General features: G+C 42.5%; 1 protein-coding gene across 1 annotated transcript in view; it reads right to left on the reverse strand.

Annotated features, from left to right (window-relative positions):
• Positions 1–12,610, reverse strand: part of RARB (retinoic acid receptor beta) — a 501,245-nt gene that overhangs the window by 145,709 nt on the left and 342,926 nt on the right. Inside the window, 1 exon segment of the mRNA XM_043540918.1 lies at positions 5,289–5,336. Coding sequence (XP_043396853.1) covers positions 5,289–5,336 — 48 coding nt within the window.

The raw sequence follows: 12,610 nt of genomic DNA on the forward strand, positions 1-12,610 counted from the left end.
TAAGTATCAGGTTTTCTTTTATTCTTGTATATTTACAAAGGAGTTTTTTGGAGTCTCAAATTTAAAAAATATTTTCCAGTTTTTAAACAAAAAATGAACTTCATTGCTAAAAATCATTATTTTATCTGACACTAACAGTTATCAAATGTAACATTTTTAGGGGGGGAAATAAGCATTTGAACTCATCTTTTTTCTGCCTTGTGTTTGGAATAAAATTATTTAAGACTCCATGGAGAGTTTGAAAGAAGCTGAAGTTTAATTCCAGTTCAGAAAAACTTCAATGACAACAAATAACCAATGAATCATATGACAGAAGCATTATATTGTCAGAAAAAAATCTCATTGGCTGAAAATCTCTGACATTTACAGCAGGATATTGTTACATTACTCCTCACAACAGATTAACCCTTTTCTGGTTGCGTCATATGCCATATGGCTCAGAAGGCCTTTTTCCTCTTCCAATGCTAACTCATTATGCAAATGTGTACTATTTGTTTAAAATAACAAAAAAATCCTGTGCTCTTAAAGGGGTAGCAAAAGAATCAAAAGACTGCCCCTTACAGTGGAAGGACCATAAACAATGCAGGGAGTTAAAACTGGCATGGGCTTTATTGACTCTGGTCAAATATCATATTTACTAAAAATAAAATGTATTTTTCATAAAGTATTGTACACATATCATGGTGTGGTCAGATCCATGTGATGAATTGCATATATTGTGTATCTCACCTGCACTCTGCCCACTAATCTATGTCCACCAGGACTACTATTAACATTCCACATGCCTGAGCAGACTCAAACATATAGCACATAAAAAAAAAGGAACCTAGAAGAAAAATGTTTCTTCCCCCTGCCAAATGTAGAATTTCCCCTCAAAATAACATGTCCAGTGTTGTCAACTCGGGCTATACCATTAAGAGTCTCATTATATTTGTCTGTTTGGTTTCTTTTAAAGCTCCAGCTCCAAGCACCAAGTGATTATGAGAGAATCTCCACTTCCATTTAAAAAAAAGTTTATAGCCTCCATGGTTACAGGGAAGAGCTTGAAAATGTGAATACTATAAGCTCAAAAATCAGAAGACAAATAAAAAGACTCCAAAGTTCATTATTTTTAAAATCTTACGATTTTTAAGCTGCTCTCATGAGTTTTGAATGTGTGGGGGTAGCAATACTGCAGGTCTGAGGGGCAGTGTAGGTATCCAGTCCTAAATCAGTAACAGAATGATTGTCAGATGGTTTGTAACATTTCACAGCTAAAAACAGGAGTTTTATACCACTAGAAAGTGGAGCTACCGAGCTTTCCAATGGGGAAAACAATACCAAGAGATCAGGTTGTCATTATGTGTGTAAGCAGAGTCAGGATGAGCTCCACACTGACATCTGGTGGTGAGGTGTGGCAAGTTGTGGAAAAGAACTTCAGGGGCCGATCTCATTTGCATAGGCACACCACTCTGCTTAGAATGAGGCCATAGCTGCCCAAATGGTCACTTTGGCTGCTGTGGGATCCCCAGTGTCTCTGTTATTGGGGCAGAAAGAATAAATTGTTATTACCCTGATTATGGGAATCAGGGACAGTGGAACTGTATTTGGCCTTTTGTTATGATGGAAGGACTCGCCATCAACTAAGTAGCACTAGCTAGGCAAGGGACATGGGTTCCAAAACTCTGAATTGAGAGAGGCTGGGGACAGGTATCAATGTTTGGTGGCATGGGTCCCCTGGTGAGGGCCTTACATGCTAATTGCACTTCCTCCTCTCTCCACTGTGGAATATCAGAGCTAATTTTGATTCCATTAGGAGTCTAGTTACAGGCTGCTGAGCTGAATTCACTTTGGGCTAATGGTGCACCAGCACTGAGGCTCCCCTACTACAAGCTGAAATCACAAAAGAGCTAAACTTACTAAGAACTGAAATCACTGAGTGTTGTGTTAAGTAGTGGGGGAGCCTGAAGTTATATGGTGGAGCAGTTTTCGGGATGGCGAGCAGAGCGGCTGGTGGAGCAGAGCAGTTTGCGGGACAGCGAGCAGAGCGACTGCAGAGCATTGCAGTTTGCGGGACGGCGAGCAGAGCGGAGCGGCTGGTGGAGCAGAGCCGTTTGTTGGATGCCTAGAGCAGCTCATGGGTGGCTGGCAGAGTGGAGCCCCATGGAGAAGTGGGGCCATCAGCTTTGGACCACGTAAGGTGCCCCTTAACCCCCCCTCCTCTCATCTCCACCCAGGTTGGGAGGTAAAACTCTGCAGATAAACTTTTGAACTCTGGGGCTGCCCTGACCAAGGACAGAGACTTTTGGGTCGTTGGACTTTTGGGACTTTGGGTGATTTTGGGTTGCTGGACTCAAGAACCAAAGGGAAAGGACATGCCCCAATTTGCTTGGGGTGGGTTTTGCTCATGGGTTGTGTTATGAATCCTGTTGGTAGTGTTTCCCCAACATAATGCCACATTGTTTCTCTCTGTTATTAAAAGGCTTTTTGCTACACTCAGACTATAGGGGTGCTTGCGAGAGGGGAAGTATTGCCTCTTGGAGGCGCCCAACGGGGGTGGTATATATTTGTTCCAGGTCACTGGGTGGGAGCTCGAGCCGGTTTTGCATTGTGTTATTGGAATGGAACCCCTAGATACTGAACCCGGCCCTTGTTGCTGCCAACTCTGACAGGCAGAAGGGTTACATGTGTATATAAAAGTTATTCTTTGGTCATTTTTAGATGTTACTAAGATTTATTCATTATGATTTTCCTCCCTCATTGAGGCCTCCCTAGTTAGACTCGTGGTACAGAGGAAGGCTTGCTAATGTAGGAGAGGGCTGGCATTGTTATCAACACGTCCCTCTCTCATGTATTACATAAGGACAACTTTAGTTTCCTCTGAAAGATGCTCTGGAAATCCCCACATGGAAGATGCAGAGGAGATGCCCTGATACAGCACACTCCTCTATACTCTTGGCCACACGCCATCCCCAGCCATATCACCCACTCAGTTGGTGGAAGAGATCTTGTAGCTACCTTGTGCTGATGCAATGCCCTTTCACTGAAGACCTCCACTGCCTTTTGGTGGCCTTGTATCCTTGCTTATGCTAGCAGAAACTAGTATAAGCCAGAGATGAATCTGGCCTTATAATATACAGAAGGCTTTGTTTCCAACCACAAAGGACACATTTCATGCAGCACAGAATATAGAATCTGGGCCAGATTCTCAGCTGCTATAAACTGGCTTAATTTCACTGAAGTCATTGGAGCTATGCCATTTACACCATCTGTGAACCTAGCCCTATTTTGTTGTTGGTAACCAACTCTTACCAGTCCAGTTTTTTGTCACTACTAACCACTTGACCACTGCATCATATGTTTTCTTTTAAAACCAATTGGAATGGATTGTGTACATGTCTTTGTTAGTAAATACAGCACTTTTTCTACTCTTTAAAAAAAGTCTGTTTTCCTCAGTAGAGTTTGAACAGCTTGCCTGAGAAACCACAAGGCACTGAGAAAAATGACATTTTCAAATTGTATTTACAATACAGTAACATTCAGTTTCATGCATTCAAACTAAAAGGTTCTCCTTGGACAGCCTAACCGTTTTCTTCATATAAGAAAAAAAAATTAGAAGTATCTGTCTTACCTGTGGCAGTTTTGCATATGTAAAAAGAAAAGGTACGTTAAGGAAGGCTTGCTACCTGCAAATTCATTACCAAGAATACTTTTAAACTTCATTGTGGGTAAAAGTTTTGGCTCAAACTCTGCAGAAATACTAGTGATATCACCGGGAGTTTTGCCAGTGTAAAGTAAAGACTAAAGGATTCAGTTTAATATGTTTATATTGTGTTGAAAATATCTTTTCAAATAAATGCAGTGGGTTCCTATCAAACCTTAATTTCATTAAACTAATGCTTTCCAGCATAATGAAGACAAGGCTACAAAATACAAGTGTACTGTCATGTTCTGGTATTAAGATAGAGATATCAAAATAAATTTGCAACCATATCATTATATCAATCTCCAGTATTACTGCATCAGTACCATAACCATAATTAACTAGCTGCAGGTCAAATTACTAATAAATCTTTAGAAATTAAATGTATAATTTGTCAAAACCACATGCCTTCACAAATTGATTATTCAGAATTTAGGAGCTTTTTAATTAGGAAGAAATGTATGCAATACCGCATGTAATAATTAGGAATCAGCTCTTCTGCAATATTTTTGTACATCAGCAAAAATTAAAATATTGGAAAACATTACTGGGTCATTGCACTATTTCAATGTCAAAATCAACACATAGTTCAAATTAGAGGTTAAAGATATCTTCCCGTATCTTTTACATCTTACAAAGCTTTATGATCTCAGGACTGGAATCATTAACCAAATACAAAATCAATGAGAAAAAGAACTAATCTGACCATTTTAGAGTTCAGAGTCACTAAATGTGATTTATACCACTGTAAAACTTTTACCCTGGCTCTACAGTTCTACTAAACGGCATATATTCCACATCAAACTTTCATAGTTTTGCCACACTAAACAACAGTATTTTGCATTTCTGCAGTGTCTTCCAGCCAAAGTTCTCAAAACATTTTACAGGCATTAATAAATGTAGCCTTCAACAACCATGCAAGTTAGATATTTTGATCCCGGTTTTGCTAATAGGAAAATGAGGCACAGGGATGTAAAGTGACATGCCCCAAGATCACACAAGGAGTATATGACAGCTGAAAGTATACTCCACTTCTCCTAATTTCCACTCCTGTGCTTTAACCACAAGACTATTCAAATTCTTCACCCCCCACAATAGCTCTGAGTACATCTATCAACATTTCATAGGAAACTAGTATTTATTTATTTTTTTAAACAGAGAACACAGAAGCTTCTTTGTTAGGCATCTGGACTTTTTTCCCCCTCCCTAATAAAAACATGAATAGAAGTGGGACCTTAGTAAATATATGGTAGCAAGTCCAGACTAACTAAAAGAAAAAAAGGGTGGGGGAGGGGAAGGGGGCAGAAGAGTTTGCTCCTTGTCACTCTCAAACAAATTTGCTTCTGAATATATATGGTGCAGATAAGAGATATGCAGAGCAGGCCACAATGGAATATTGTTTGTATGAACATCTTGGCAAATGCATATACAGCACAAAGACTACTTCCAAGCAGAACACAGATATGAAGGGAGACTGATGACAAACAAGTATTCCAAGGCAAGAAAATAAACTGATGTGGTTTCTCCCTTGCTATGATCCAAATGGCAGCTCTCAGCTGCACGCATTATGTAGCTGCTGAAGAAATGAGAGATGACCCAGTCTTACCTTGAGTCCTGGTCTTAGATTTCTCTTTTCCTAAACAGCCTGTTCTCACTGCCAAAAGAAAAATATAGTTGGGATTTTTTAATTTTTTTTTTTTAAGAAACCAATTTTTCCAGCCTGAATATTAGTTGCGTAGGGCTTGTATGAAACAGACACCACAAGGAGGTAAGCAACAGCTTCCCTTTTTTGAGTTCTCATTCATAGAATCATAGAATATCAGGGTTGGAAGGGACCTCAGGAGGTCATCTAGTCCAACCCCCTGCTCAAAGCAGGACCAATCCCCCACTAAATCATCCCAGCCAGGGCTTTGTCAAGCCAGACCTTAAAAACCTCTAAAGATGGAGATTGAAATATATCATTGGAAGATACAGAGACCTTTCTTTATTCTGAACCTATTACTTTATAAGTTACAAATGTGTGACAAGAACTGAGAAGTATTTGCATTTGTGGCAGGATTTTTCCTTTTACTAATTCTCATAAAAAGATGGTCTGTGAAATCTCCAAATCTCTGTAATTTGCAGACAGCAAGCCAGGGCTCAACTGTTTTTGTTTTGTTTTTTGCTTACTTCTACAGGACAGAATATCATGCTTTGACAGCTGCTGTGTAAATAAATGAGAGTCATTTTATTTCTACAAAACCAGCTTCTAACACATACCCAACTGAAAGAGGAAGCAAAGATCACAAGTAAGAAAACAGCAGGTGGAGTAAAAATGGAACAATACAGGGTAAACTGATAAAGAAGAGGTTTTTATGTAATTAATAGGCCTCTTTAAGATATTAGGCATTGAGAGGAAAAAGCTTTAATAGGGGACTGTACAGGCTCCTAAGTAAAACATCCTCCAATGCCCTTCATAAAAATCTAAAACTAGATTTCAATTTTCATTTGTTTTATGGTACTTAAAATAGTCATTTGTTTTATGGTACTTAAAATAGAAACAGGCCTGACTTTCCTCAAAGCCCTGGATTCTCATTTAATGGAGCTTTCAAGGGATATTCAAACTCTGAACCCACCACCACATCAGATTTTTTAAGTTTTTCTATCTTACTGGCTGAATCAAAATCAACTCTGGACCCCAAAGTCCCAGAACTTAGGTGTATATGAAATCTGGATCTGAAACTGCTAGCTTGGACACACCTTTAATTTAAAATAGAGAAGAGCCAACTCTGGAAACATTTAGGTGTTCAGATGATAGTGGAAGCAGTGGAAATACCAATGTTCTGATCTTTTGTTTCTATTTTGCAAAATCAAAATCTGATTAATGAAGTTTTGCAAAACCCAAACCACCTGACACACACTTTTGCTATTTTCCAATATAATACTAACTTTTTAAAGTTAACTCTTCAGTATAAAACCAAAAGCTTTTTCAATTCAAATTTGTAATACCCAAATATTCTTCCCCCACCCCTCTTGTGCCAATATGATCTTGGATATGCTTGGCACTCATGTTAATATTTTAATAATTATTTAGTAATATTTTTGCGTAGAGTTTGTATTGTGCTTCAGGAAACACCACATTTCCAACCATTACTCCTTGCTAAGCCATATCTACATGACTACAACAACTGTGCATCTGTGGTGTTGAATGTACAGTGTACCAACCCACCCACTATTGTGGTGCCAATCCTTATAAAGCAAACCACATTCTCAAAGGAGAAAGAATGCTGACAGCTTACAGCTCTATTTTTACACAAGGGTACAGAGAAATCTGAAGTACGAGCTGATGCACTCCCACCTCATTATAGAACAATTCTTGGTGGCTGAATATCTTAAGTGTTTTAGCATGGTGGATCATACAGAGAGCTTTTGTAATCTGCATTAGCACTGTACAGTGGTGAACTGCAGGCTCTGCCTCGCCATGAAGTGGCATCCAGTTTCACATGATTTCTTACCATGCGTGACTGTACTTCAAACTGTTGATTCTGGGAAGATATACTAGGTTTAGCAAAGTTAAATCAAAGTGGGATATGGTCATCATTTTAACAGATAACACTTGCTAACAATGCATTTGTTGCAAAAGAATACAAAGTATTAAGAGAATGTTAAACGATGTTGCTGACTCTCAAATTTACAAGGAGACTGACAATACTTGTTCTTCTTCAAGCCCAACTCTTGAAGTGAAGAGATTATGTGAGGATCTCAGTTTTCACTTTAAAAAAATAGCAAGTTTCTAGCCCTCTTCATGGGAGAAAAGCTTGTAAACATGATTAGAGTGGGAAAAAAAAGGAGTACTTGTGGCACCTTAGAGACTGGTGCCACAAGTCCTCCTTTTCTTTTTGCGAATACAGACTAACAAGGCTGCTACTCTGAAACCTACGATTAGAGTGGTGCACCCTAAAGGGTCAGAAACAGAAAGGCAAACAAACAACAATTGGTGGTGTTATTTTTAAATCTCATGATTTTTGAACGAAACTGAGTGCGTAAGCCAGAAATACTACATATTATCCATTTATTAATGTCAAAGTGAATTCAGGATCCATGAAATAAGCTAGACAGAAAGTACTGCAAACTGAGGTGCCCAGCTTACTGACAGAACAAACATAGCACATACAATGGCAGCACAGGTTCCCTACTTCCCTAGCCAATACACAGCAATACCACCGCCAGCGATGAGAAACTGGTGGAATCTCTATGTTGATTCAACTCCTGGCCTCTCTAAAGCCAATTCCACCAAAGGGTATTAGTTTGAACAAATGTATAGTGGTAATGATTTGTGGTGGCAACATCTCTCTCCTACATATGGGACTGAACTTATTTCACATGGACTAAACAGCCATTAGATAGTAATGACTTTGGTCACTATAGACCTGGGTTAATTTCAAACTGGTGACTGATGAAAGGCTCTATTTATTATTAAGAATTACCTCCTTCCCCCGCCCAACTATGCAGTCCTGCACATTTCAGTTTACTAGGAAACAGCATGGAAAATAACATTCTCCCCGCCCCCCCGCCCCCCAATCCAACTGCATTTGTTATTTTAACCCTGGTCAAGCATGTAATACGGTGGTGACTATAAATCTGGATGATTGCAAAAATCCCTCACTTTATCCTCAATTTACTACTCTTAAATGTAATCCTAAAAGAGAAAGGTGGGTTTGGGGCTGGGCCAGTGTCACAGCACCACAGAGATTCTGGGTAATGATACAGCCCACAAGGCAGCCTGGCAGGCTGCCATAATTCAGATGGGCCCCAGAGATATCTAAGGGTACATCTACACTTAAAAAGAACTCTTAACTCAGGTTAACTAATTAGCTAACTTGGATTAAAATACCAGTGAAGACACGGAAACTTGGATTAACAAATCAAGTTAAAGCCTATGGGAGAACCCAGGGTTCAACTTGAGCTGCTAACCCAAGTTAAAAGCAGAGTTGCCATATCTTCACCGCTATTATAACCTGAGTTAGCTAACATGAAAAGCTAACCCCAGGTAAAAATACGTTTTATTTGCAATGTAGACATGCCCTAAGGATACGTCTACACCACGGCTAAGAGATATAACTCCCAACTCTGATAGATGTACACGCACTAGCTCTGCTTGAGCTAGAGTGCTAAAAGTAGCATATGGCCATAGCAATGTGGGTGGCTTGGGCTACCCACCCCGAGTACAATCCTGTCTGAAATCCTATATGTGTACTCAGGTGGCTGAGCCACGCTGCTATTTTCAGCATGCTAGTTTGAGCAGAGCTACCCAAGCTTGGAATTACACCTCCCAGCGGCAGCGTAGACATATCCTGAGTTAGGCCAGAGGCTGCAGAACAGCCCAGAATGAGGAGAAAGCAAAGGTGGCTTAAAGCCATTACAGCCATTCCCATCCTCATGAGCTGTGAGTTCTTTGCTGTGCCTCTCAGCTTGCAACTATTACTTTTCTGCTTGCAACTATTACTGATGAAGCCTCTTAAAGGTTACTAGTTTTCTAACAAATTAACGGTTGGAAATTAGCATTAGAGCTATCTGTTAAAACAAACATAACTATTAAGAAAGCATTTAATTGCGACAGTTCTGCACAGTATTATTTGCTTTGAACCGACAATATTTTTGGCACAGTGCCTTGCTCTGAAGTGTTGATGACCTGAAGAATTTCAATATTTTCAATAGTTTGTATCCCTGAGCTTGATTTTCAAGGGTGCCAAACTCTTATAGCTCCTATGAATACAAAGGGAGTTGCAGGTGATCAACACCACTAAAAATCAGGCCAATTATTAGTAAAAAGAAATAGTGACAAAAATACATTAAAAATACAACACGGCAGTTTTGAAGGCAGAGAACATCGGCAGGAATACTCTCCTTAACTCATTTTGCTGTTTCTCGGTAAAAGCAAGGTGGAAAACCACGGAGAGATGTGTTGCACAACTGGGCAGGACAGAATTGTTTAAAAGTCCTCTTCACAAATAGTGCTTTTGAAACTAACACTGGTCTCATGGCATGTACCTGTCAGGATCCTGGTGATATTTCTGATGCTACTAGAAATTAAAATTTTGCCCTGCTTGTTTAAAGTACCCATTTTTACATTTAATGTGTAAGCTAGTAGGATGATTCTGAACCCCTTTTAAATGGAAAAAAACAAACCCAAACTGTCCCTGGGTATGTCCCCCTTCTGGGGTGGGGCGGAGTTGTGATACCACCGCTGTTACAGTCTCTCCAAAAGCCTCGAGGCCGAAAGAGGCCAGAGTCATCTCCGGCAGCCCCTGTGTTCAGTGCAGCGCAGCCTAGTGGCCCAAGTCAATTCCAGCAGCCCTTATGTACAGGGCAACGCGGTCTAGTGACTAGAGTCAATATAACCGCCCTCAGGCACAGGGCAATGCAGCCTATCAGACAGGGTCCATATAATAGCCCTCTGGTTATGAGCTAATGCGGCCGAATGGCTGCAGTCAATGTCGCAGCCCCTAGGTGCGGGGCAGTGTGGCCCAATGGCCCGTATCTGGGGAGGAGGAATGGGCTGCCACCAGGTGGATGGCAGCCCGGGTAGGGAGGCCCGGGCCTACCCAACTGCACCGAGCCTTCGGTGGGGGTCAGCAGGGACTCCCACCGAAATATGCTGACCTCACTCATGTGGGAGGTACTACTCGCGCACTTTCCCTGAGTCACTTCCTAACGCTTTTTCAGGCGTTGTAGTCCATTGAGCACCGGGGCTCCTGGGCTCTTCAGCATGGGTGATTCCCTGCGGCTCCGTCAACTGTAGCCCTCCAGTCTGGCTCTCAGGGTCTCCAATTCCCACAGGTAAAGGCTGTGATGGCTCTTTGGCTGGAAGTCCGCATTGGCATGAGCCTTACCCGGTCAGTGACAGATGTGGAAATCATAAGGTTGGAGGGAGAGGTACCAACATATAATCCTAGGATTGGTGTCCTTCATGCTATGCAGCCGATCGTTTCTCTGGCTCCAACCATCACCAGGTGTTGTCCCTCAAACGGTCTACTGCCCGGGGCCTAGCTCTCTGTGGGTACCTTTCTTGGCGGAAGTGCCATCGGTTCAGTGTTAGGATTAATTCCGGTCTGGTCCAGGATGGCGGTGTTCACGCTCTCATATACTAGGGCATCGTGTGGATTTAACCCCCAGTAGGCCGCCTGGGCTGGCCCTATCAGATAGGGCATTAATAGGGTTGCCCAGTGCTCTGGTGGCCACCTGGCAGCCGTGGCTACCTGTTTGAAAGTCACCAAAAATGCCTCAGGGTCATCACTAGGTCTCATTTTTGAGAGTCGTATTACCAGGCCAGGGGGAAGAGCCCCCGGGTCCTGTCCAGTTGGGCTTGGGGTTCGACACATCGGTCGGGCACATCAACAAAGCTGGGTGTTCTTGCTGGGTCTTGTTCTGAATAGCCAACTCTTGGAGCAGCTGCTGCTGCTCCTGATGCTGGGCCTTCTGGAGCTGGCATTGACTGGTGATCTGTTGCATCAGCTGAGCCTGCTGTTGCTGGGTTGCCTGCTGCTGCCAACTTTCCAGCATCCATTTTAAAATCTTCTCAGTCTCCATCTTGGGCAAAGCGACAAGTAGGCAGGTGATGGAGGATTACTCTAATAATAATCTCCTCCCCCTGGGGCCTCTCAGTACGTCGCTGATCGCTGCCTGCATTCTCCACCACGTGCCACTGAGTATGCACACCTCGTCCCCCTTTTGGGGCAGGGTTGTGATACCACCGCCATTACAGTCTCCCCAACAGCCTCGAGGCCAAAAGTGGCCAGAGTCACTTCCTGCAGTCCCTGTGTTTGAAACAGTGCAGCCTAGTGGCCAGAGTCGGTTATGGTGCCCCTTACATTCAGGGCAATGCAGTCCAGGGACTAGAGTCAATATAACCGCCCACAGGCATAGGGCAATGTGGCCTAAAGGCCAGGGTCCACATAATAGCCCTCTGGTACGGGCTAATGAGGCCCAGTGGCCGGAGTCAATGTCACAGCCCCTTGGCAGTAAGGCCCAATGACCAGTATCCGGGGAGGAGGAAGGGGCCGCCATCAGGGTTGTAACAGCCACTGGATCAGAGGGGACTCCCACTGAAACACGCTGACCTCACCTCGCGTGGGACGTACCACTTGCGCACCCTCCCTGGGTCACTTCCTACTGCATTTCCAGGCGTTGTAGTCCATTGAGCACTGGGGCTCCCGGGCTCCTCATTTGCAGCTCTCTGGTCTGGCTTTCAGGGTCTCCAGTTCCCACAGACAAAGGCTGTGATGGCTCTTCGGCTGGAACTTCCGCCCCAGGTCCTTCCCCTCCAGCTGTCAGCCTAGAATGAGCTGGGCTGCTCCCTTTTATACTGAGGCAGTAGTTGGAACATGTCCAGCACGGTCTGAGGGGTGGGACTTCCGCCACCCATAGTGTGGGGTTAACCCCCTTTTGTCCAGGATGGAGTATGCATACCCCATCACACAAACCCAGAGCACTCTAGATCTACATGGGCCAGCCAGAACTTTCTTGGCCACCTCTTTTTTATAATTGTTCATAATTATTTATGGTTTATAGCCATATGCATTGCAAACCCAAGTGCATTCCAGGACAGTGAATGATTTAATATCTGTGGAGTTTTCAAAAGGCCAGGGATTTTGGAATTTTGCAATCCACAGGGAATTCAGGGCAGTTTCAAATGTACATGGATACATGTCTTTACTGATACAGCAAGTGAAACATGACACAGATTTTTCCTTACCTACGGTACTGCATACACCTAGACAAATTACATAGGTGTAAATCCACTGGAGACAACAGAGTAACTCTGGATTTCTACCAGTGTGACAAAACAGAATTTGGCCCAAGTGTGAATACAAATATAATGTACCCGTTACATGATATGCAACTGCAGAAGCTGAGTAAAGAATAAAATTACATTAATTTTTCCTTTAA

The sequence above is a fragment of the Chelonia mydas genome, chromosome 2, assembly GCF_015237465.2.
Source record: "Chelonia mydas isolate rCheMyd1 chromosome 2, rCheMyd1.pri.v2, whole genome shotgun sequence".
Taxonomy (NCBI): domain Eukaryota; kingdom Metazoa; phylum Chordata; order Testudines; family Cheloniidae; genus Chelonia; species Chelonia mydas.